At 47.4% G+C, this 25,519-nt stretch overlaps 1 protein-coding gene across 5 annotated transcripts in view; it reads left to right on the top strand.

Moving 5' to 3' along the window:
- The window catches only part of LOC125980737 (neuronal PAS domain-containing protein 3), a 102,751-nt gene that overhangs the window by 33,168 nt on the left and 44,064 nt on the right, over positions 1 to 25,519 (top strand). For 4 of the 5 annotated variants that reach the window (XM_049740214.2, XM_049740215.1, XM_049740218.2 and 1 more), the window contains one exon: positions 16,966 to 17,055. In XM_049740214.2, coding sequence (XP_049596171.1) covers positions 16,966 to 17,055 — 90 coding nt within the window. Of the gene's footprint in view, positions 1 to 10,803; positions 17,056 to 25,519 lie in introns of all 5 variants that reach the window. The other variant, XM_049740222.1, reaches the window with a different exon arrangement.

The following is a 25,519-nucleotide window of genomic DNA, read 5'->3' as shown; positions in this document are numbered from 1 at the left end:
TGGTAGGGCATTCCAAAGCTCTGGAGCCCGAATAGAGAATGCTCTAGACCCTGCTGACATTTTCTTGGCCCTCGGTATAACTAAAAGACTAGCGTTTTGCGAACGAAGGTTACGAGACGGGTTAGTTTTACCCTACTGATAATGTGTCGTCGCAATAGCAATCCTGCTGCTCGACGACACATTATCAGTAGGGTAAAACTAACCTGTCTCACGGATTTCCAAACCAAAAGGATTTCCAACCAAGTACTGAGTGCATAAATTTTTTTTTTGCTGTTATAAATCTTTTTTTTACTTGGTCTGAGGAAATATTCTAATATTTTGAGATAGGATATTTGAGTTTTCTTAACCATAATCATCCATCCATCCATCCATCCATCCATCCATCCATCCATCCATCCATCCATCCATCCATCCATCCATCCATCCATCCATCCATCCATCCATCCATCCATCCATCCATCCATCCATCTTCTTCCATTTATCCGGGGTCGGGTCGCGGGGGCAGCAGCTTTAGGAGAGACTCCCAGACTTCCCTCTCCCCATCCACTTCATCCAGCTCATCCCGGGGGATCCCAAGGCGTTCCCAGGCCAGCTGAGAGACATAGTCTCTCCAGCGCGCCCTGGGTTGTCCCCTGGGTCTCCTACTGGTGGGACATTCCCAGATCACCTCCCCAGGGAGACATCCAGGAGGCATCCTGATGAGATGCCTGAGCCACCTCATCTGGCTCCTCTCAAGTGGAGGAGTAGCGACTCTACTCTGAGTCTCTCCCGGATGACCGAGCTTCTCACCCTATCTCTAAGGGAGAGCCCGGACTTCCTGCGGAGAAAACTCATTTCGGCCACTTGTATCCGGGATCTCGTTCTTTCGGTCACGACCCATAGCTTGAGACCATAGGTGAGGGTAGGAGCGTAAATGGACGGGTAAATTTTGGCTCAGCTCTCTCTTTACCACGATGAACCGGTACAGAGTCCGCATTACTGCCAACGCTGCACCGATCCGCCTGTCGATCTCGCGCTCCATCCTCCACTCACTCGTGAACAAGACCCCAAGATACTTGAACTCCTCCACTTGGGACAGGATCTCATCCCCGATCCAGAGAGGGCATTCCACCCTTTTCCGACCGAGGACCATGGACTCAGATTTGGTGGTGCTGACCCTCATCCCGACCGCTTCACACTCTGCTGCAAACCGCTCCAGTGAAAGCTGGAGATCATGGCCTTAAGAAGCCAACAGCACCACATCGTTTGCAAAAAGCAGAGACACGATGCTGAGGTCCCCAAACCGGACCCCCTTAACGCCTCGGCTGCGCCTCGAAATTCTGTCCATAAAAATTATGAACAGAATCGGTGACAAAGGGTTGCCTTGGCGGAGTCCAACCCTCACCGGGAACAAATCCGACTTACTGCCGGAAATGCGGATCAAACTCTGGCATCGGTGATACAGGGACCAAACCGCCCTTATCAGTTGGCTCGGCACCCCGTACTCCCGAAGCACCCTCCACAGAACCTCCCGAGGGACACGGTCGAACGCCTTCTCCAAGTCCACAAAACACATGTGGACTGGTTGGGCAAACTCCCATGCACCCTCAAGTATCCTGCCGAGGGTGTAGAGCTGGTCCACTGTTCCACGGCCAGGACGAAAGCCACATTGATCCTCCTGAATCCGAGGTTCGACCTCCCGACGGACCCTCCTCTCCAGCACCCCTGAATAGACCTTACCAGGGAGGCTGAGGAGTGTGATTCCCCTGTAATTGGAACACACCCTTCTTAAAGAGGGGAACCACCACCCCAGTCTGCCAATCCAGAGGCACTGTCCCCGATGTCCACGCGATGTTGTAGAGGTGTGTCAGCATGACAGCCCCACAACATCCAGAGCCCTTAAGAACTCCGGGCAGATCTCATCCACCCCCGGGGCCTTGCCACCGAGGAGTTATTTAACTACCTCAGTGCTTCGACCCTAGAGATTGGAGAGTCCACCTCAGAGTCTCCAGGCTCTGCTTCCACAATGGAAGGCGTGTAGGTGGAATTGAGGAGGTCATTAAAGTATTCTCCCCACCGACTCACGACGTCCCGAGTCGAGGTCAGCAGCACGCCATCCCCACTGTAAACAGTGTTGACGTTGCACTGCTTCCCCCTCCTGAGACGCCGGATGATGGACCAGAATTTCCTCAAAGCCGTCCGGAAGTCATTCTCCATTGCCTCGCCAAACTCCTCCCACGCCCGGGTTTTTGCCTCAGCAACCGCCGAAGCCGCGTTCCGCTTGGCCATCCGGTACCTGTCAGCTGCCTCCGAAGTCCCGCAGGCCAAAACGGCTCCTTCTTCAGCTTGGGGATTGCCGCCACGACAGGCACCAACGACCTTACAGCCACAGCTCCGGTCGGCCGCCTCAACAATGGAGGTGCGGAACATGGCCCCCGCCTGCCCCGGGACGTGGGAAAAGCTCTGCCGGAGGTGGGAGTTGAAGCTCTTCCTGACCGGGGATTCTGCCAGACGTTCCCAGCAGACCCTCACAGAGCGTTTGGGTCTGCCAGGTCGGACCGGCATCTTCCCCCACCATCGGAGCCAACCCACCACCTGGTGATCAGTTGACACCTCCGCCTTTCTCTTCACCCGAGTGTCCAAAACATGCGGCCGCAAATCCAATGACACGACTACAAAGTCGATCGTTGAACTGCGGCCTAGGGTGTCCTGGTCCCAAGTGCACACATGGACACCCTTATGTTTGAACATGGTGTTCATTATAGAAAATCCGTGTCGAGCACAGAAGTCCAATAATAGAACAAGTTTGAAGTTTAGTTTTGAACATAAGATCGACTAAACACAAAATAATTTTTTCACATTTTCACATAATTTCATGTTATGCCCATAAGGCACATAAATCAACATGTTAAAAAAAGAAGGAAGAAGCTATTGCTTGTTTTTTCCTACCCCTTTTATACATCATAATTCTTAACATGGTTGCTAATTAGTTTTTTTCGAAGTACAGAAACTTGATTTATCGGAGGAAGATAATTTTGGAAATGAAAAGCAGTTTATATAATATTCTGGAAAGAAAAATAAAATAAATAAGATATGGACTATATAGCTGAAAACAGACAGGCAAAAGATTTCAATTACTATAATTTTCTAGTGTAAAATTTTTAAAGTGTTCTTTGAATTGGGCGATGTGATTACGTTCTTTGATCGTCACAGGTAACTCATTCCATAGCTTTACCCCATTGACAGATATGCACATGCTTTTGAGGGTGGTGCGCACCATAGGTTGTAAAAGACTCCCTCTCCTTCTTAGACTGTAAACACTGTAAACCATTTTTGTATATTATTAGGGAGTAATTTTTATTTTTAGCTTTATAAATAATTTGTGCGGTCTTGAAATCTACCAAATCCATACATTTTAATGTTTGTAATTTAATAAATAACTTATTTGTATGTTCACAATAGCCAACATTGTTGATAATTCTAATTGCCTTTTTCTGCATTGTGCATACTGTCTTTAGGGTGGTTTTGTAGGTATTGCCCCATACCTCAACACCGTAGGACATGTAAGGAAGAAACAGCAAGCAGTATAAAGTGTACATTGTTTTCTGGTTCAGTAAGCGTCTGACTTTACAAAGTATACCCACGGTCTTTGCCAATTTTGAACAGATGTGTTTGACTTGCGGTTTCCAGCTGAGACTGTGGTCAATTATTACTCCCAGAAAGGAGTTTTCATAAACTCTATCTAATCTGGTGTTATCACACAATACTTCAAATAGTTATGTCTTCTGGGATTTTTCATTTCCCAAAGATCATAAAATTGGTTTTCTTTATGTTAAGAGATAATTTATTTGAGTCAAACCACAGTTTTAGCTTGGCAAGCTCATCAGAGACAGTCTTCATTAGTTGTTGTAAGTTCTCTCCTTCACAAAAGATATTTGTGTCATCAGCAAAAATGACAAATTTCAAAATCTTAGAGGTGTTAATTATATCATTAATGTATAATATGAATAGTTTTGGTCCCAATATTGATCCTTGTGGAATACCGCAGGTTATATTTAAAAGCATTGACTTTTTCTCTCCCATCTGCACAAACTGTTGCCTATGTTCTAAGTAGGTTTTTATCCAACTGAACCCTATTCCCCTAATCCCATACCTTTCCAGTTTTTGAAGCAAAATGTCATGATTAATTGTATCAAAGGCCTTTTTAAGGTCAATAAAAACTCCTACGGCAAACTTCTTGTCGTCAATGCTTGTTGACAGTTCTTCCACAAGGTCAATTAAAGCTACAGATGCAGATCGCTTTGGCCTAAAACCATATTGACTATCAGTTAATAGCTCACACATCAATAAAACTGTCCAGTCTAACAGCAAATACCTTCTCCAAGATTTTGGAAAATTGGGGAAGCAATGAGACTGGCCTGTAGTTGGTGTAAAGATTCTTCTCACTGGCCTTATAGATGGGAACGACTTTGGCTATTTTCATTTTTGTGGGAAAGGAGCCCAGTTTCAGCGAGTGGTTGCAGATATGTGCTATGGGATCTGCTATAGCTACTATTACATATTTAATTAAGTATAGATCAATATCCTCACAGGCCCTTGATGTTTTGTTCTTAAATTGTTAAACAATATAAATTATTTCAGTTTTATCTGTATTTCTCAGAAAGATGGTAGCCGGGTTTTGTTCCCCAAAAAATTGTGATACACCTCCCCTTTGTAGAGGGATTATCTCATCTGCCAGTTTGGGCCCTACATTCACAAAGAATTTGTTGAATCCTGCCACCACTTCATCACTATTTTTAATTATCTTACCATTTTCAAAGAATTCATTTGTGAATCCGGCACTTATTTTTTTTCTTCTTATAATTGAGTTTAAAATATTCCAGTGCTCTTTATATTATTTTTTATTTGTTTCCAACAGTTTACTATAATAATCTTTCTTACATTTTCTAAGAATTTCTGTTAGTTTATTTTTATATCTTTTATATTTAGTTTCTTTCTCCTCAGTTCTGTGTTTAATAAAGTCTTTATATGATTAATTCTTTTTTTTGCAGGCATTCAACAGACCCCCAGTGAACCACGGTTTATCTGGTCATTTTGAAGTTTTCTTTGGTCGCTGAGTTGGACAGTTTTTATGATATAGAGTAAAAAAAGTATTTAGAAATAAATTATAGGCTGCATCCACATCCTCTTTTTCATGAACATTCCTCCAGTCTTGAGCTATCAGATCATTTCTAAATGCGTTCAGAGTGCTATTTGTTCTTAATCTCCTTTGTATGTTTACTTTGCTATTGTCTAAGTGCTTATGTTTACATTCATGGATAACAAATACCGGCAGATGGTCAGTGATATCGTTTATTAATAATCCACTTTCTAAATTACTTGTCTTTTTTATTAGTAAGACTATTGTCTATTACTGATGCTGAGTGGGTGGTAATTCTGCTTGGTTTGGTTATGCTAGGATATAAGCCTTTACTATACATTGCATCTATAAAATCTTCTATCGCAGGTGTTTTATTTGGATTTAAGAAGTCTATATTATAGTCCCCACATAAAAAGGCTACCTTCTGCTCGGTGTTTGAAACCATGGCCTCAAATACTTGTTTGAAATTTTCAATACTAGAGTTGGGTGTTCTATAAACAGCTAACAATGACATTCTTCATTTTAGCCATATCAATTTCAACAGTAATACATTCACATAAGTCATCAATAACAGTTGTCATGCTTTCTACAATCCTATACTTTAACCTACTGTCTATATACAGTGCAACTCCACCCTTTTTATTTGTCCTATTCACAAAATTGAAATTATATCCTTCTAATTCAAAATCGGTCCCTTTGTCGTGGCTAAGCCAACACTCAGAAATGGCAATTATATTGAACTGCATGGTGTAATGCTGTAAATAGATTTTAATCTTATCAAAGTTTGCGTATAAACCCCTACTGTTGAAGTGTATTATTGATATATCTTGCTCTAAGTTGAATTTCTCCTTGAATTGATTTTCAGTGTAATAACAGTTGCTAGTCAAAGAAATTGCTTTCCAGGTCTATATCTATATCCTGTACCTGCATGGTAATTGTTTAAGGTAAACGCAAACAGTCGTCATCCCATCCACCCACATCCAAATTTGAGCACATACACACCCACAGCTCCACGTCCACACACATGCACCCACGTACACACATATCATTTGTAATGGCAGCCAAATAGTTGAGACAATTTAACCAATATAAGTCCAGCAAAAAAGTTGCGTAATAGTGGTATAAAAGTTTTGCAGGTGTATTGATGAAAAACAAGTCCAGTTTTAGTTCATGGGGGATATTGAAAGAAAGTGTGATTGTGATAGTCGGCGTTCGTAGCCCAAAAAAAAAAAAAAATTACCAGTAATCCGGCAAGACACCTCACTCACCACTACCAAGCCGTGCTCTTCAAGTGCAAAAAAGGCATCCACAATATGAAAAAAAGAGTACTTCCAAGAAGAGTCCAGCGACAATAGGATAGAACTTTTTCCAGTAATTCCAAAAAACAATTGGCGGAAGGATACCGAACAGTGACAAAAATAATAAATCTGGGCAGCTAGAGGATGTTCTATTTGGCTATGCAGTTTCATATTTCTCCAGGTCTTTGAGGTCCCGGATAAGCAGGGCCCTCGCCTCCTCACCAAGTGAACCATTTGTGCGAATCCAACTTTTATAGTCTCTTGTCCATGTTGAATAGATTTTCTTTTGTTTCTTCAGAACCCTCGCACGTTTGGAAATCTCGGTGTTCCTCTTCGTAAGATGTTCGTTCACATACACCTGTGTGTTCTTCAGTTTCCTTCCTTGTTTCAAAAGCTTCGTTTTGTGTCTTCTGTTTACAAAGCTCAGAATGATGGTTCGCTCTGATTGTGCATTTCTTTTGGGAAGAGTATGGCAGGCAGCGATACTCTCCTTATGAATGGTGATGTCATTTTTGTTAAAGAACTGAATCACCTGTTCCTCCAGTGACTGCTTTTCTCCCTCAGTCAAGTACGCCTCGTTGTTCTCTCCACGGGTGATGTTGGAGTATGTGCGGTGTGTTGTTTTCAGACCGCTGATGATCACGTCCTCTTTCCGTGTATATTGCTCCAACTCGTCAACTCTCTTTTCCAACGCCGCAATTTTCTCGTCCTTCAGCGCGAGTAGGTTGTTTAGTTTCCTCACATCTTCAACCAGACCACTTATTTTTCCTACATTTTCCACCATTCCATCCATTTTCTTTGCCAGGTCTTTCAAGGCCTTCTTAATCTCGATTTTATCGTCGTCACTACCTTGGGACTCGCGCCTCCTCCTTCGCCGCCGGTTCGCCATCTTTCAATGAAGTCACTCCGACAATCTAGGAGAAACGTTTAGAGCTCAAGGTTTTGTTGATTCCCAATTGAAGAACACAAGTGAGTGGACGGCACAGCAGGGGCCCACACTGCGTCCTGATTCTGCTTGCAAATTTGCTGACTTCAAACCAATCGGGCGACGACAGACAACTAGCACGCCATGCCGAGTGAAGCTCAACCAAACCGGCGGAACATTGCTCGGGTTCAGATCAGGGGGGCCGTTCCTCCCAATCACCCCTTCCAGGTCTCACTGTTATTGCCCACGTGAGCATTGAAGTCACCCAGTAGAACAATGGAGTCCCCAGAAGGAGCGCTCTCCAGCACTTCCTCCAGGGACTCCGAGAAGGTTGGGTACTCTGAGATGCCGTTTGGTGCATAGACACAAACAACAGTTAGGACCCATCCCCCCACCCGAAGGCGGAGGGAGGCTACCCTCTCGTTCACCGGGGTGAACCCCAATGTGCAGGTGCCCAGCCGGGGGGCAATAAGTATACCCGCACCTGCTTGACGCCTCTCACCGTGGGCAACTCCAGAGTGGAAGAGAGTCCAGCCCCTCTCGAGAGGGCTTGTACCGGAACCCAAACTGTGTATGGAGGCAAGTCCGACTATGTCTAGTCGGAACTTTTCTGCCCAGCACACCAGCTCGGGCTCCTTTCCAGCCAGAGAGGTGACATTCCATGTCCCAAGAGCCAGCTTCTGCAGCTGGGGATCAGACCACCAAGGTCCCTGCCTTTGGCCGCCGCCCAGCTTACACTGCACCCGACCCCTTTGGCCCCTCCCACAGGTGGTGAGCCCATGGGAAGGGGGACCCACATTTCCTTTTCGGGCTGTGCCCAGCCGGGCCGCATGGGCGAAGGCCTGGCCACCAGACGCTCGCCTTCGAGCCCTGCCTCCAGGCCTGGCTCCAGAGGGGGGCCCTGGTGACCTGCGTCCGGGCGAGGGAAAACGAAATCTATTTATATTTTTCTTCTTAAGGGGCTTGTGTGAGCCGTGCTTTGTCTGGCCCCTCACCTAGGACCTGTTTGCCATGGGTGACCCTACCAGGGGCATGAAGCCCCAGACAACATGGGTCCTAGGATCCTAGGGGCACATAAACCCCTCCACCACGATAAGGTGACGACTCACGGAGGGGAAGCCATAATCAGCAATATTAAAATAATAAAAGGCTTGCAATATTTTAGTTGATTTGTAATGAATCCAGAATGTCTGACATCAGGACTTTCTCAGAAAATTGGAATAATGTGATGAAGTTCTTTATTTTCTGAAATGCAATTAAAAAAACAAAAATGTCATACATTCTGGATTTTCTATGGGATTCAGGTCAGGGAAATTGGCAGGCCAATCGAGGACAGTAATGCCATGGTCAGTACACCATTTACTGGTGGTTTTGGCACTGTGGGCAGGTGCCAGATCATGCTGGAAAATGAAATCATCATCTCCATAGAGCTTTGCAGCAGACGGAAGCATGTAGTGCTCTAAAATCTCTTGGTACCCAGCTGCATATACTCTGGACTTGATGAAACACAGTAAACCAACACCAGCAGCTGACATGGCTCCCCAAACCATCGCTGACTTTGGGAATTTCACACTGGATTTCGAGCAACTTGGATTTTGCGCCTCTCCAGCCTTTCTCCAGACTCTGGCGCCTTGACTTCCAAATGAGATACAAAACTTGCTTTCGTCTAAAAAGAGGACTTTGAACCACTCTGCAACTGTCCAGTGCTTCTTTTCCATAGCCCAAGTCAGACGCTTCTTCCGTTGTCTCGAGTTCAGAAGTAGCTTGACCATGGGAATACGGCTATTGTAGCCCATTTCCCGGCCACGTCTGTGAACAGTGGCTTTTGATACCTGGACTCCAACTTCTGTCCACTGTCTTTGAAGCCCCCCCAAATTCTCCCCAAAAAATAGCGACTCTTCTTCACAATGCTGTTAAGGCTGCGGTCATCTCTCTTGGTTGTGTGGCGTTTCCTGCCACATTTCCCCCTTCCAACAGACTTCGAGTGGATGTGCTTTGAAACTGCACTCTGTGAACAGCTTGCTCTTTGAGAAATTTCTTTTTGTGTCTTACCCTCCTGATGGATGGTGTCAATGACGGTCCTCTGGACAGCAGTCAGATCAGCAGTCTTCTCCATATTTGTGATTTAGCTGACTGAACCAAGCTGAGTGTTTTTCAAGGCTCAGGAAACCCTTGCAGGTGTTTCGAGTTAATTAGACGATTCAAGTGATTAGTTGAATACCCTACGAGTATACTTTCTCATGATATTCTAATATTTTGAGATAGGATATTTGAGTTTTCTTAAGCTGTATGGCATAATCAGCAATATTAAAATAATAAAAGGCTTGCAATATTTCAGTTTAATTGCATTTCAGAAAATAAAGAACTTTATCACAATATTCAAATTTTTGGAGACAGTATATATATGTATATACAGTCAAACCTCGGTTTTCGAATGTCCCGGTTCTCGAACAATCGTAATTCGAACAAAAAATTCGATATTTTTTTTGCTTCGGTTGTCGAACAAAATTTGGAGGTCGAACCACGTGAGATGAGCCGGGAGGACCCGAGAAAACCCGACCGCGCGGCCCGGATGCCGACTGACTCCTTTGTTATTGTATTTTCGTTACATTGAAGATTGTATTAACCCTTAATCATGCCTCCAAAGAAAGCAAGTGAGAGCAGTAAAGCCATCCTAAAACACAAAGACGCTCTTAAAGCAATGTGACAGTAAGCGCCCGGCGCGATCGGACCAAACTAAGCTCCCTGCGCACTGAGGTGCACTTAAATTTTGGGTTAGTACCTCAGGACTATATAATATATTCTAAATTTCAGCGTCGGCTCTGTCACAATAATGCGACCAGCGCGGTGCAGTTTCGCGGTCGGCGACGCGCTACGGTTACGCGTTCGGCGGTGCGCTGCAGTTGCGCGATCGGACAAAATTAAGCTCCCTGCGCACTTAGTTCCACTTAAATTTTGGAAAGTACATCAGGACTTTAAAAACATTTTCTAAATTTCAGCGACGGCTCTGTCACAATAATGCGACCAGCGCGGTGCAGTTTAGCGGTCGGCGACGCGCTACGTTTGCGCGTTCGACGGTGGGCTGCAGGTGCGCGATCGGACAAAAATGCGCAAATGAAAAAATGCTTAAAAAGGGCGGGGTTTTTTTTTTTTTTTGTATTGGAACGGATTAAAATTTTTTCCATTATTTGTAATGGGAAAAATAGATTTGGAATTCGACCGTTTCGCTTCTCGAACCACCTTCTGGAACGGATTGTGGTCGAAAACCGAGTTTTGACTCTGTGTGTGTGTGTGTGTGTGTGTGTGTGTGTGTGTGTGTGTGTGTGTGTATGTATATATATATATATATTTATATATATATATAAATAAATATATATATATATATATACATACATACACACACACACACACACACACACACACATATACATATATCAGCATTGCATCTCTGCTTTTTGCAGACAATGTGGTGCTGTTGACTTCTTCGAGCCGTGATCTCCAACTCTCACTGGAGCGGTTCGCAGCCGAGTGTGAAGCGGTCGGGATGAAAGTCAGCATCTCCAAATCTGAGACCGTGGTCCTCAGTCGGAAAAGGGTGGAATGCCCTCTCCGGGTCAGGAATGAGATCCTGTCCCAAGTGGAGGAGTTCAAGTATTTTGGGGCCTTGTTCACGAGTGAGGGCAGGATGGAGCGTGAGATCGATAGGCGGATTGGTGCAGCCTCTGCTGTGATGCAGACTTTGTACTGGTCCGGCGTGGTGAAGAGAGCCGAAAGGCAAAGCTCTCAATTTACCCGTCGATCCACGCTCCTACCCTCACCTATGGTCACGAGCTATGGGCCGTGACCGAAAGACCAAGTTCTCAGATACAAGCGGCCGAAATGAGTTTCATCCGCAGGGTGTTCGGGCTGTCCCTTAGAGATAGGGTGGGAAGCTCGGTCATCGTCGAGCCGCTGCTCCTCCACGTCGAGAGGAGCCAGATGAGGTGGCTGGGCATCTCATTAGGATGCCTCCTGGGCGCCTCCCCGGGGAGGTGTTCTGGGCTTTCCCACCAGCAGGAGACCGTGAGGACGACCCAGGACGTGCTGGAGAGACTATGTCTCTCGGCTGGCCTGGGAACGCCTCGGGATCCCCTGGGATGAGCTGGATGAAGTGGCTCGGAAGAGGAAGTCTGGGTGTCCCTCCTAAAGCTGCTGCCCCCGCAACCTGACCCCGGATAAGCTTTAGAAGATGGATGGATGAATGGATGGCGATATATATATATATATATATATATATATATATATATGCGTTTATGCAGATACATTTGCATTATCATAAAGTCAAAGTTGTTTTGTTATGGCTTCAAAAGTGCTGAAGCTTTGTCAACATTTTCATTCTGCTTAATAGGACAAAGCAATTTATTGTGACTCACACGCATACATGCACGCACGCACACACACACACAGACACACTATTAAGTCAATATAAGTGGTCCACACACAACAAATGAAATAAATAAATGTACAATCAAAATTGCAATTACCTGCGAAATTTGTGAAGGGTAAACAAATGTGTGCCACCCCCTTGCTCACACACACGGCATTAGCGTTCTAGTTAGCATGCTGAAATGAATACAGTTAGATCCAAAGCAATTTCCTTTTATTTATCTTAGCAGCCGTGCATAAATTAAGGCAAGGGCATCCGGGCAATTAGCATAATTACTAGGAGGCGGTCAGAGCCTCTGTGATTTCGCATTGGCGGCGCGGCGCGTGTGTGAGGCAAGGGAAAGTGTTTGTTGTTTTCTTCACGTGTGTGAGTGGCCATCTCTTGTGGTCCTTCTGTTACACACACACACGCACACACACACCTCGGGGTCCAGCGCACACGCGCGTGTTATTAATATGCAAATAGGCTGATGGGAGAAACAAGCAGCGGGCCTTGAAAACAAAATCCACATCCGACAGGTGAGGTCAGCGACGCTCGCCGCTACCGTCAGAACACAAACGTCTTTTTATGCAAGGACAACTCTGCCGATAAAAGGCGTGGCTTACTTGGACACCTGCACACGTGCACACACGTCACATACGTTGCCATTATGAGAGTGCTTCACTCGTGTGCGCCAGAGCGATTGAAAGAAAGTTCAAGTTGAGAGTTTATAATAGACACACATTGACATGCGTGGGGGGGCATTATAAGTTGTTTTATTAATCGTTATCGTTATTTTTTCTGCCAAAACTGTCTGCCAATCGTCAGGTGAGATGGCTGCTGTAATTAAAGGGTACCTTTGGTCATTAGCCATATTAACATTTTTCTATTCTACGAATATGGCTTAATCAAGTTTGTGACCCGGATCAGGTAGCTGCGTGACGTCAGCAAGTTGATAGCATCTTGGCTGGCTCCAATCCCGTCCCCAGCGTTGGTGCAGTGCCAACAATTTTTGCCCATAAACAGAGCAAAACTGATGTGAAAAGGCAACAGCGTCATGAAACATTGCTGTTCTGAGACAGGTATGTATCTGTGATAAGCAGTTTTTGTCCCCGATTTTGATAAATTACTGGGCGATTATTGTGGTTTGTTTACAGTGGTTTCCCGTCATGGCGGGCAAGCGCATTTTTCCAGGGAAGTCAGTTTCCTGTTAAGTGATTTTAGTAACGGCTATGATCAATTAGTCTTTTAAGTAAATGTTTGGAAGCTGATTTGTATAATACAGGGATGATAATGGCAAATGTGAAAAAGCACGGAAAAGGGGGGGGGAATATACGCTGTTCGGCGGGCAGGGGAATGCCCGCGAGAGTCGCCGAGGCTAACGTTGCCTGGCCAGCTAGCCGGCCGCTCCCCCCCATATATAAAAAGATAATTTTCTCAACGGATTTACACGACTCACTAAAATACTTTTGACGGAAAAAAAACACGAAAATCCGCAAAGCCGCGGAAAATTCTCATCCCTGTATAATACAATACTTGTCCCTGCCTTTGTCACGGAACAGAGACAGGGCAACCAAGTGCAGCACAATCCTTAATTGAAAAAGGGGGAAAGGTGAAGTGGAATGCTGGACTTGCGGTCTGGCGTGGCTGAGCAGTAGAGCACAGCGCGTAGTCGGAGGCAGGCAGGTTGTCGAGATGGGCCGCGATCAGAAGCGTGGTGTTAGGTTCAAAGTGCTAACTGAATATCTGTATAAAAGAAAATGATCAGCAGACAAACACAAGTGAGGCAGAATATTGAGTTTTCTCGCGAGGAGTGAGATACAGATTGCTTTCTACAATCTGACTACACTAATTTGGAATGCCCTACTCACAGTGTGAGACGATTAGCCCCTGAGGGTGAGGGGGAAAAAAAGATTGCGGGCTTCGTCTCGCAAGAAAAGAAACAAAAAGTAATGCACAAAGTGTTGCGTGCGGATATGGCTATATCAGCAAAACAGTTTAAGCAATATTCCGAGAGATAAAAAGAGAAAGTGATGTTCTTTAAGGAAGATCAGAAGGTTCATGGCGCATCGTTTGACGTGTTGTTTTCACGATCTGTTCTGGTGGACGTAATTTTTCTGCTGAGATGTCAGCAGTATCTTGTTTGACACAACCGTCATCTCGCCCCTGACCCAGCTGCAATCCTTCTGTTCTGTTGCACAAGATAAGAATAAGCAAGGCAAAGCAGCAAGCAGACTGAGCAGTTACATTATGAATAAGTACTCATTAGAGAACGCATGATAACATATATATACAATTTTTCTAACACGTGGTCAAAGGACAAGCAAGTAGTCGGGGCAGGCGGCGATCAAGGCGTGGTCGGTCGGTTTACAGAAGCAGTTGGCAACAGAAATTGTTCAGGGGACAAAAAGGCAGTGGTGTCACGGGCAGGGTAAGTAGACGAACTGACAACCACTGGCAGAATACACAGAGGTTAAGTAGGGGACCGAACGAGCTGTAGCAGGTGCTGGCAATTCCTTGATTGGGGCTTGGCTGGAAGTCAGGCGACGCAGGAACGTGACAGAACCCACCCCCCAAAAACAGAACCCCGAGCCAGAGCAGGAGGACGGGCCGGAGGGGGGAAACCCAAGACGTGCGTTAACAACAATCCGACAAGTCCGAGTCAGACGAACACGTCGACCAAGCACTGTCAGCAGGTGGCACCACCGCCCAGTCCTCCTCCTCAGCCGTGGCATCGGGAGACGGCGACCTCGGGGCCGGCACGGGAACCAAATGGGTCTCTTCCGGACGACGTCGAGCAGGATGCCGGTCAGATTGCAAGGCCTCACCCGCTGGAGTAGAACCAGGCTGCGGACATTGCAACGGCAGCCGAGGAGGAGCCTGAGCCACAGGCTGCGGCTGACGATGAGACCGGGCCCGCGGCCGCTGCCTACGGGTTGAAGAAGCGGAGGACCGAGAGGCAAGGGCACGGGCTGGAGTCGAAAAGCGGTTCTGGAGCAGGGACTCGCGACCGGTGGTAGGGGGCAAGCAAACCGCTCCCAAATGGATCCCTGCTAGGCGGGTGCTCTTAGCACTCTTCTGGCAACAGGCCACCCAGTGGCCCTCACCCCCGCAGTATAGGCAAAGCCTATCTCTGAGGCTTCTTGTGTCATCCTGACTGGATCCGCCGATCTACCTGTGCAGCCAGGGCCATGGCCTCTTCAAGGGTCTGAAGGCGCTTGTAGGACACCATTTCGTCCTTGATATACTCCGCAAGTCCGTGGAGGAAGGTGCCGACGAGAGCCGGGGTGTTCCAGTCGCTCCGACGCGCCACCGTCTGGAACTTGATGGAGTACTGGGCGACGGATCTGCTGCCCTGGTGCAGCATGATGACTTCCTCGGAGGCGTCTTCTGAGGCTGAGCCCAAGTCAAATACGCGCAGGATCTCAGCTGCGAAGGCGTCGAACGACGAGCAGGCGGGTCCCTGCCGCTCATATTCTGCCGTTCCCCACAGCCATGCCTCGCCCGTAAGGTGAGTGAGTACAAAACCCACCTAGGCTGGTTCCGTGGCGAACGTGACAGGCTGGAGGTTAAACAAGACGCGGCAGTTTGTCAAAAAGGCCCAGACGTACTTGGGATCACCGTCGAACCTCTCAAGGTTGCTGAGTCTGGGCTCCGGGACGTCCACGAGCTGCCTGGGTGCCGGGGCAGGACGGGGCGTGGACGTAATGGTGGGCTGATCGGTGGGGCTGAGTGGAACGGTCGTGGACAGGGCGCGTGCAGATTGGGTCGCAGCAGCCAGAAGAGCCAAGACTTTAAGCTTGAGAGCTTCTACAAGTTCTTGGTGGAGCTGATGGTGCTGCAGGAGCTGCTGTTGCTACTGCCGGACGATCTTCGTTAATGTCGCCATCTCCTCTGCGATCTTGTTAATGTCCCACTCCGTGTGGGTCAGGCGGTCCAGGGCTGAGGGACCGTGCGCTGGTCGCATATTTGGTCAGTTCGTTCTGTCACGGAACAGAGACAGGGCGACCAAGTGCAGCACGATCTTTTATTGAAAAAGGGGGAAAGGGGAAGTGGAATGCTGGACTTGCGGTCCGGCGTGGCTGAGCAGTAGAGCACAGCGCGTAGTCGCAGTCGGAGGCAGGCAGGTTGTCGAGACAGGCAGCAATCAGAAGCGTGGTCAAAGGACGAGCAAGTAGTCGGGGCAGGCGGCGATCAAGGCGTGGTCGGTCAGTTTACAGAAGCAGTTAGCAACAGAGATTGTTCAGGGGACAAAAAGGCAGTGGTGTCACAGGCAGGGTAAGTAGACGAACTGACAACCACTGGCAGAATACACAGAGGTTAAGTAGGGGACCTAACGAGCTGTAGCTGGTGCTGGCAATTCCTTGATTGGAGCTTGGCTGGAAGTCACGTGACGCAGGAACGTGACAGGCTCGAGATCAGGAGGCAGCTGGATAGCTTTGCCAGTGCGAAGGGGGGAGGAGGGGCTCTAATTGTTGTATTTATTTATTCCTACATCATTACTCACATTACCCTTAAATTTCAACATAATCGATTTCTTATAAAGGTAGTATACAGGCCTGATTGGGACGCCCCAAAACCAAATCAACTTTGTGACGTCATATCCGGGGCACCATATTTCTTCCCCAGGCAGCAAAAGTGCCGGTCAAACGGCAATGTCTCAGGCTATATATCTCTTGTCCCTAAGAAGTGTTGTGTTATTTCTTTTTTGATATTGTACATTTACTTTATACTAAATCAGTGCCTGCGTTATACAGTTTGACCAAAGGTACACTTTAAGGTGCGCCTGCGCTTACTCGCTGCAATCATGTAGAGAAGCGCACACATCTGCTGCGCGCGTGCGCTCATGTGATACGTGGCCCCCTCGGAGCGTCACGGCGTGATCTTCACATCAATCCGCCATTAGACACACTCGTCTGCGCGTCTCCGCAGGAAGCACGAGACCATCGCGTTTGTTTGCACGCCAAACGGCAACTGTAACGGGAGGCTCCCCCAAAAGTCCCTACGTCAGTCGCCATCACAAGCACGTGTTGCCATTTGTTGGCCAACGCGTCGGTGCCTCCTTCAAGCGAACGCTAACGTGTGATTGCTAGCGCCTCGTGGCGGGCGGCACCTCGACGCTCATGTGATATTGATCTCATTGTTTGATGGCGTTGACCATATTGATTGATTATTGACCCCGCCTTTGCCTTATTGTTGTAGTATGTTTTCTTTCCAGTCTCTGGATGGCTTTGTATTTGCACTCAACAAAGAAGGCCGCTTCCTCTACATCTCTGAGACCGTCTCCATCTACCTGGGACTCTCACAGGTCAGTCCACGCCGTCCATGCAGCTAACAAAATAAGCGTTGATGTCAAAAAATGAGTTGAGCGTAAGCGGCAATGCAACATATTCCTCATGATTGTACAAAGCGCAACTCTTACTGCGCTGGACAGTTTGCAGTCTGGGCTATGTAAGTATTATACTGCCCCCTAGTGGCCAAGATGTAGTCCGGATATCGCCGTCTTCATACCTCTTGGTGCGCAAAATGGAAATGCAGATGTTGCTCTCCTTTCTAAGGGCAACATCTGCATTTGAATCTTGACGTCCATACTGCCACGTGTGTCCGTCTATTTTTTACGTGTGATTGCTTTTGGCTTCTCTTTTTGTCTTTTCTGTCCAATCGGGGCCTGTTTGATTAAATTAATTTGGTCAACAATGACGATTGTCAACAAATGAGCTTCCTTTACAATCTCATTGATGGCACGTACGCACGTCCGCTATTCTGTGTGTGCGTGTGCGCGTCAGCTCGCGAACGAGCCACGCTTCCCTATCCGTGCACTCGCCCGGACTTCTCGCTTTAATGGAAGCACCAAGGTCAGGCTTGACCTTGACAAAGCTAATAAGTAATTAGTGACGAGCTGAGCGTGTACGCGCGTGTGCATGTGTGTGTGTGTGGGGGGGGGGGGGGAGGGGGGGGGGTTCAATACGACCTGTTCAGTGATAAAATTTATGTTTCTATGCGCAATGTTTACATTGAGATTTTCAGTAATTTTCAATGTGGAATGACTATTTAACACAGCTTGTGCTGTAGAGCGCCACTATGTGGCATAGATATGTATTGCAATGACCCAGTCACTCAAGGCACCAGCTGAAAAATGGCTCTGTATCTTCACCCGGCCTAGTAGGGCAAGTGGTCGGTGGTGACGTGGTGGCAGGATTATGCAAATCGGCGGCGCTGTGACGTCACAGTTGGCATGTAGCGTCGTGTTAGTTGCACGTTCATTCCAAACAATTCCGCACTTGAATGGAGTTAGAAGCATACGTGGCTTGAAAATGATTGTGAATCTTCACCGGGCCTTTCCGTGCAAGTCGCTCAGTGTGACCTTCCAATGGGCGTCATAGGCAACCATGCAACTATCGGCTGCGCATCTAGGCTGAGGTGAGCTCACTGATCACGTCTTTGGCGGGAAACTTCAGCCTTATGCTGACTTTCACAATTAGCTTGATTTGTGAAAGTTGACCGAGCAACTGCTGTTGTATGATGCATTAAAGAGATCATGCTTTTTTTTCCTGCAATTTTTGACGCATAAAATTTTACTGACATGAGCTCCGCTACGAACCTGTAATTTGTCTTTTCTTGCGTCGTGTTATTGCGGAAAATAAATCCGGTCGAGGACTCGTTGCTTTGTCAAAAAGCTTTCTCGGGGGACCAGCCCTCAATTTGATGGTGCCGCCATCAAGTTTAAGAATCATCAGCGACAAAGAAGATGGCGGATGGTCTGGAGGGTTAGGTTTGCTTGCACGACAATTAATCAATTATATGATAGACATCATCAATCAATGCCGGAAGTGCAATTAATCCAGGGAGGGAGAACAAGGGAGGCAAAGGGAGCAGTCTTCCTATCCCATTCACCAAAGCCATCGCTGCGAGCAACTCTCGTGCGCATTCTCTTCCATTTTGAGGTGACCTCGACAAGGATGCTGTGTGTTGCAATTCTGCTCTTCAAAAAAGTCTATTTTTTCCATTTGTCATTTGTTTCAGTCGCCTGCAAAGTTGCAAATGTCTGAGGTTTCCTCAACGACAAAGAGCAAACTTTGGAAGAAACTTTTGCAAACTGCGCATGTCTATTTCTATCCATGTCAGAAACGGCCGATGGACCGCGTAAATATCAAGCAGAGCAGGTGGATGCGGAATGCTAACCAAGTACGTCAGATGCAAATGAAGTCGATCATTTTTTATTGACACGCCCGATCGATGAGCGGCAGAAGGTCAACGTTCCCACTGGAGACTGCGACGCAATTTCAATCGAAACCTCAGAGGAGGTCGCACGAGTCCTTGGCGCACTGCCGGGCAACTGTGCGTGTGCGCGTGTGAGTGCCTTGCGAGTAGGTCTGCACAACATATTGAAAAAATTATATAATATGCGTATGGCAAAGACACACAATAAGTTTCTCATGGAATTGTTTGCTTTGAGCCGAATTGGACCAGTGGGACGCAAACTTAAATACAGTGGAGCCTCGGTTTTCGAACGTCCCGGTTCTCGAACAAATCGGTATTCGAACAAAAAATTCTAGATTTTTTTTACTTCGGATGTCGGACGAAATTCGGTTGTTGAACCTCGCGAGATGATCCAAGAGGACCCGCATGCCAACCGACTATTACAATCTCGTTACTCTGAGGATTGCATCAACTCTAATCATGCCTCCAAAGGAAGGAAATGGGAGCAGTAAACCCATCCTAAAACACAAAGACGCTCTTAAAACAATGCGACAGTGAGCGCCCGGCGCGCTGCGGTTGCGCGATCGGACCAAATTAAGCTCCTTGCGCACTGAGGTCCACTTAAATTTTGGAAAGTACATCAGGACTTTAAAAATATTTTCTAAATTTCAGCGACGGCTCTGTCACAACAATGCGACAAGCGCGGTGTAGTTGCGCGGTCGGCGACGCGCTACGGTTGCGCGTTCGGCGGTGCGCTGTAGTTGCGCGATCGGACCAAATTAAGCTCCCTGCGCACTGAAGTCCACTTAAATTTTGGAAAGTATGTCAGGACTTTAAAAATATTTTCTAAATTTCAGCGGCTCTGTCACAATAATGCGACCAGCGCGGTGCAGTTGCGCATTCGGCGACGTGCTACGGTTGCGCGTTCGGCGGTGCGCTGCAGTTGTGCGATCGGACGAAAATGCGCAAATGAAAAAAATTCTTAAAAAGGCCTTTTTTTTTTTTTCTTGGAACGGATGAATTTTTTTCCATTATTTGTAATGGGAAAACATGATTCGGAATTCGAACGATTCACTTCTCGAACAGCCTTCTGGAACGGATTGTGGTCGAAAACTAAGGCGCCACTGTATGTGTTGCCGTCCAGTAGTTGAACATTATCTTGCTTTCTTACTAAGAATGCATTAAAATTGTTCACAAAATATCTTTCTTTCATTCGACAATACCAGTGTTACTTTTTTTCCTAAATATCGCAATGATAATGGTGTGTTTTTTCCAATTTTGTGAAGCCCTAATTGTGTGTGTGTTTGTGTGTGTGTGTGTGTGTGTGTGTGTGTGTGTGTGTGTGTGTGCGTGCGTGCGTGCGTGCGTGCGTGCGTGCGTGCGTGTGTGTGTGTGTGCGTGTGTGTGCGTGTGTGTGTGTGTGCGTGCATGCGTGCGTTGTGTCCCGATGGATCGCCGCCTTATCGTGGTGGGGCACTCCATGAGCCCCAGAGCTATGTCGGCGGGAGTCTTGTACTCCTGGCAGGGTTACCCAAGCTGAACAGGTCGAAGGGTAGAGGCCAGACTAAGAGCGACCCAGTGCTCCGGGGGGGGATACACATATGGGCAGGTTTCCAACAGACCGGATCTAACAGTCCCCTGCAACTGCACTCACCTGAAGGTCGTCTCGAGCTTCTCGTGCCAGTGTTACATGGTGGGTGTGGCCAAGATTGTGGGGAAGGAACTTGCGCGCCCCATCCCTCACACAGATCCACTCTTTGTGCAAGCTTCAGCTTCTTCTGTAAAGTCCTCTGGCGACAGAATAAAGTGACGGGGGAGGTCAAGGATGTGACTGGAGGCTCCTAGCTTGAGTCCTCCACAGGGGCAGCGTGGGTGTGATGGTCATTGGAAAATTGGGATTCAGGAACAAGATCTTTCTTCAGCAGCAGCCAATGTGACTGAGCTCACCCCAAATTGGGGAAGGGTCTGGAAAAGGTGACCCACAAATTGTTTGTTCCTCATACATGGGTGGCCAACCGCAGCCACCAAGGCATCCCCTACTGCGGTTGAAAACATAAAGGAAAACACATGACTATGAATCTGGCTACCTGGAATGTCCGCACCCTCCTCGACACTCAGGACGGGACAGAGAGACCTCATAGACGGACGGCGCTCATTGCACATGAGCTCAGGAGGTACAATGTCGACATTGCAGCACTTCGTGAGACTCGGATCTCTGGTGAAGACTCCTTGCCAGAAGTCGGTGAAGGCTACACCTTCTTCTGGAAGGGTCTCCCATATGGCGAACCGAGGCTCCATGGAGTTGGCTTTGCTATAAAAAGTAAACTACTCAATAACATCCCAGAGTCTCCCCAAGGCATCAGTGAACGGCTCATGACCTGGCGTATCCGCCTGGTGAAAGGCCGGTTTGCAACGCTGTTCAGTGCGTATGCCCCCACCCTGGATGCTGATAGCAACATCAAAGATGCCTTCTACGATTCTCTTGCAGCGGTCCTATCCAGAGTCCCTAAGTCTGATAAACTTCTCCTCATGGGTGATTTCATGCCCGAGTTGGCACAGATGCCAAGCTGTAGACTAAGATAAATAACAATGGCATTTGAATCCTTTCCCTGTGCTCTGAGCACCAACTTCTCATCACCAACACAATCTTTCTGAAAAAGAAATACATAACATCTTGGATGCACCCACGATCCAAACATTGGCACTTTGTGGACTACATAATCACACGGCAACAAGACCAACACGACGTCTGCATAACCAGGGCCTTGCATGGGGCTGAATGCTGGACTGACCACCAACTGATCAGATCGAATCTGAGGATGAAAATCCAACCCCCACACAAAAACCAAAGCCAAGAAAGCGATTGAACTGCAGGGCCCTGGACTCTCCAGAGTGCACATCCCACTACCGCAGCAAGCTGGCTACGGTACCACCTGTGACATGAACAGTGAGTGGGCAAAACTGAGGTCAACACTACACCAAGCTGCCTCTGAAAACATTGGCTTCACTCAGGAGCACCATCAAGACTAGTTCGACAACAGCTCGGTAGAAACACAGGAGTTGGTGGACGCCAAGCGAAAAGCCCATGCTGCTATCCTCTCCAACCCTCTCTACATCGCTCCTCTACCATTACAAAACCACAAGAGCTGAGACACAGAAACAACTGTGGCTCATGGAAAATGAATGGTGGCTCAAAAAAGCCCAGGAGATCCAGGGATTTGCAAATGCTAATAACACCTACGCATTCTACGCTGCTGCAAAATCTATCTATGGCCCATAAAAGCGAAGCATCGCTCCAGTAAGATCTGCAGACGGACTCGTGTTATTCAAGGATAAACAACTAATTCTCGAGCCCTGGGCTGAGCATTTTGATTCACTTTGATTCACTATAAAATAAACCCCTCGGATCCATCAGTGCTCAATGTGCTTCCAAATCTCCCGCCATCTACCTCCCTTGATGACCTTCCCATATTCGGTGAGGTCTGTACTGCAATCAGGAGCCTCAAAAACAACAAGAGCCCTGGCCCTGACGGAATCCCGGCTGAGATACTAAAGAAAGGAGGCTACCTTCTGAAGCGGAAGTTGTTTCACTTCTTAGAAATCATCTGGCATAGTAAGACCCTGCCTCAAGAATGGAAAGACAGCAACATCATCACTGTCTACAACAGGGATGGCCAACCAGTCAGAGACTAAAAGCCACCTATTTTGCTGTGTTACCGCAAAGAGCCACATCATACACATGAGCAGCACATGAACATCACCCTATCCCTTCCTCTCTCACACACATACACACACACACACGCACACGCACACGCACACACACACACACACACACACGCACACACACACACCCCTCTGCTCAGCCAAATTTATTGTGTAACATCATGTCACGCACCAACATGATAATGACATAAATTGACTCCTACAGTACTTAAAGACCACAGACCAAAGACCACATTTTCAACAATAAACATTGTGTGCATTGTCTCACACAGCCAAACTCTCAGTTCAACAAAGTCCACAAACAAAAACTTAAGTTTTTTCACTTACTATGTGTGGCGGAACAGACCATTCGTTTTAGTTTGTCGTTTTCAGGAGACAAGATTTCAATTACGTCATTAAGGCATTTTTTAACGAACTACCCTCCATTGTATGGGTTTTTAGCCCGTGCAATGTTCCAAGCCAGTTGAAACAATGCAAGCGTGACAGTCTCTGAGTACTTCATAATTTTTTTGAAAAACTACCCGTTTTTCTGCCTGACTTTTCAAAGTGTCCAACTTGCGCTTAAGAAATTCAGTCCCTTTTGGAAAGTCCTTATCGATCTTAGCTTGAAGTGAGCTGAAGTGGCGCTGAAGATGTTAAGCTTTTAAATGCGCTAATGACGTCCGACATATTAGGCAGAATGGCTTACCGTATTTGCCGGTGTATTGGTCGACCTTTTTCGATCCAAAATCGACCGAAAAAAATCGACCTCGACTTATACACCGAGTCATAAAATTTAACTTCGTATTCATCGCTTCAAATGTGATGGTAACCAAGGCCGTTTCTCATGCATCTCATTGTGCGTTGCACTTAGAAAATTTGAACCGGGCGGCGTGCGCGAGTGCGCGGCCCGCTGGAAGTCGAATGAGGCTCAGCGATCTCCTCCGCGGTGCTTATAAACAGCCGATCCGCTCGGCGGGGGCTATTTTCGGCCACTTGGCGCGTGCGCACGGCCTCCCGGATGTGCCGGGCGGGTGCGCGAGCTCGCCGGCCGCTGGAAGTCGAATGAGGCTCCGCGATCTCCTCCGCGGTGCTTATAAACAGCCGATCCGCTCGGCGGGGGCTATTTTCGGCCACTTGGCGCGTGCGCACGGCCTCCCGGATGTGCCGGGCGGGTGCGCGAGCTCGCCGGCCGCTGGAAGTCGAATGAGGCTCCGCGATCTCCTCCGCGGTGCTTATAAACAGCCGATCCGCTCGGCGGGGGCTATTTTCGGCCACTTGGCGCGTGCGCACGGCCTCCCGGATGTGCCAGGCGGGTGCGCGAGCTCGCCGGCCGCTGGAAGTCGAATGAGCCGCCGCGATCTCCTCCGCGGTGCTTATAAAGTGCCGATCCGCTCGGCTTGGAGCTATTTCCGGCCTCCCGTTGGTGCCGGGCGGCGTGCGCGAGCTCGCCGGCCGCGATCTCCTCCGCGGTGCTTCTAAACAGCCGCATGCGCACGGCCTCCCGGAATTTGAACACATTTCGTCAATAAATTTTGCATATTGAATTTTGAAGTTTAATATAATACAACAATTGAGCTCGACTTATACAAAGGATATATCACAAAATCGTCGAATTTTAGGGGGTCGACTTATACACCGAGTCGACTTGTACACCGGCAAATACGGTATATATAAACTTTCCCACTCTGTCAAAACTTCCTGTGTTCATCTTCATATATTCGTTTAACTGTGCATTTTGTCCTTGCCATTTTGAGAGCGAAATTGACACTCCTCGAATGGGTTTGTCCCTCCTCCTTTGCGGGATTTCACCTCACGCACATGCGGGTTTGATCAAAATACCATACTGAACTAAAGCGAACCAAACACACACAAAAAATAAACACAAATGTTGATATGAACGTAAAAGAGCCGCATGAAACCAGGCAAAGAGCCGCATGCCGCTCGCGAGCCGCGGGTTGGCCACCACTGATCTACAAGAAAAAAGGTGACAAATCATCTTGTGGTAATATTCGTGCCATCTCCCTTCTCTCAGTGGCTAGCAAGAAACTTGCAGAAATTATGCTCCCGCACCTTACATCTCTAACAGAGGGCATCCTTGCAGAGACACAGTGTGGCTTCAGAAAGAACCGAAGTATATGGACATGATTTTCACTGCTCGTCAAATCCAGGAGAAATGCAGGGAACAACACAAGGACCTCTACATCACCTTTACTGACCTCACCAAGGCCTTTGACACAGTTAGTAATTGTGATTTGCTCTAGAGCACCCTCATGAAGTTTGGTGTTCCCCCCCAAAAAATGCATTTTATAACAGTTTCACAATGGTATTCAGGCCTCTGTACTTGTAGACAGTGAACAGTCCCCCTCATTCCCCGTGAAAGTAGGTGTGAAGCAGGGGTGTGTACTCAAGTCAAGTCAAGTATATTTGTATAGCCCTAAATCACAAACAGTCTCAAAGGGCTTCACATAGCCAAAATTGACAATTATTCTCAAAGCATCCCCTGATCTTAAGCTCCCAAAAGTGCAAGGAAAAACTCAAAAAACCCCTGCCAGGGGAAAATGAGAAACCTTGAGAAGGGACCACAGATGGAAGGATCCCCCTTTCAGGATCACCAGGTTGTAATGGATGCAGAGAGGGCACAAGTAATACATAATATGAAATTCAATGAAAAAATGGATGTCGGAGGTGCCCTCGATTGTCCTGGCAGTGTCTTCAAGGAGGTTGAGCTGCAGTTTCTTCATCTTGAATTGGTCCCCGAGAGCTTTTGAGCCACCTAACCCCCTCCCCAGCCAGGGAGGGGGTAGGCAGAGAGAACAAAACAAACTCCGGCCAAATCGGCCACTACAATTTAGTTAAAGGCCATCTCA

The sequence above is a fragment of the Syngnathus scovelli genome, chromosome 14 (assembly GCF_024217435.2).
Source record: "Syngnathus scovelli strain Florida chromosome 14, RoL_Ssco_1.2, whole genome shotgun sequence".
NCBI lineage: Eukaryota > Metazoa > Chordata > Actinopteri > Syngnathiformes > Syngnathidae > Syngnathus > Syngnathus scovelli.
This window is presented reverse-complemented; position numbering and strand designations above follow the sequence as displayed.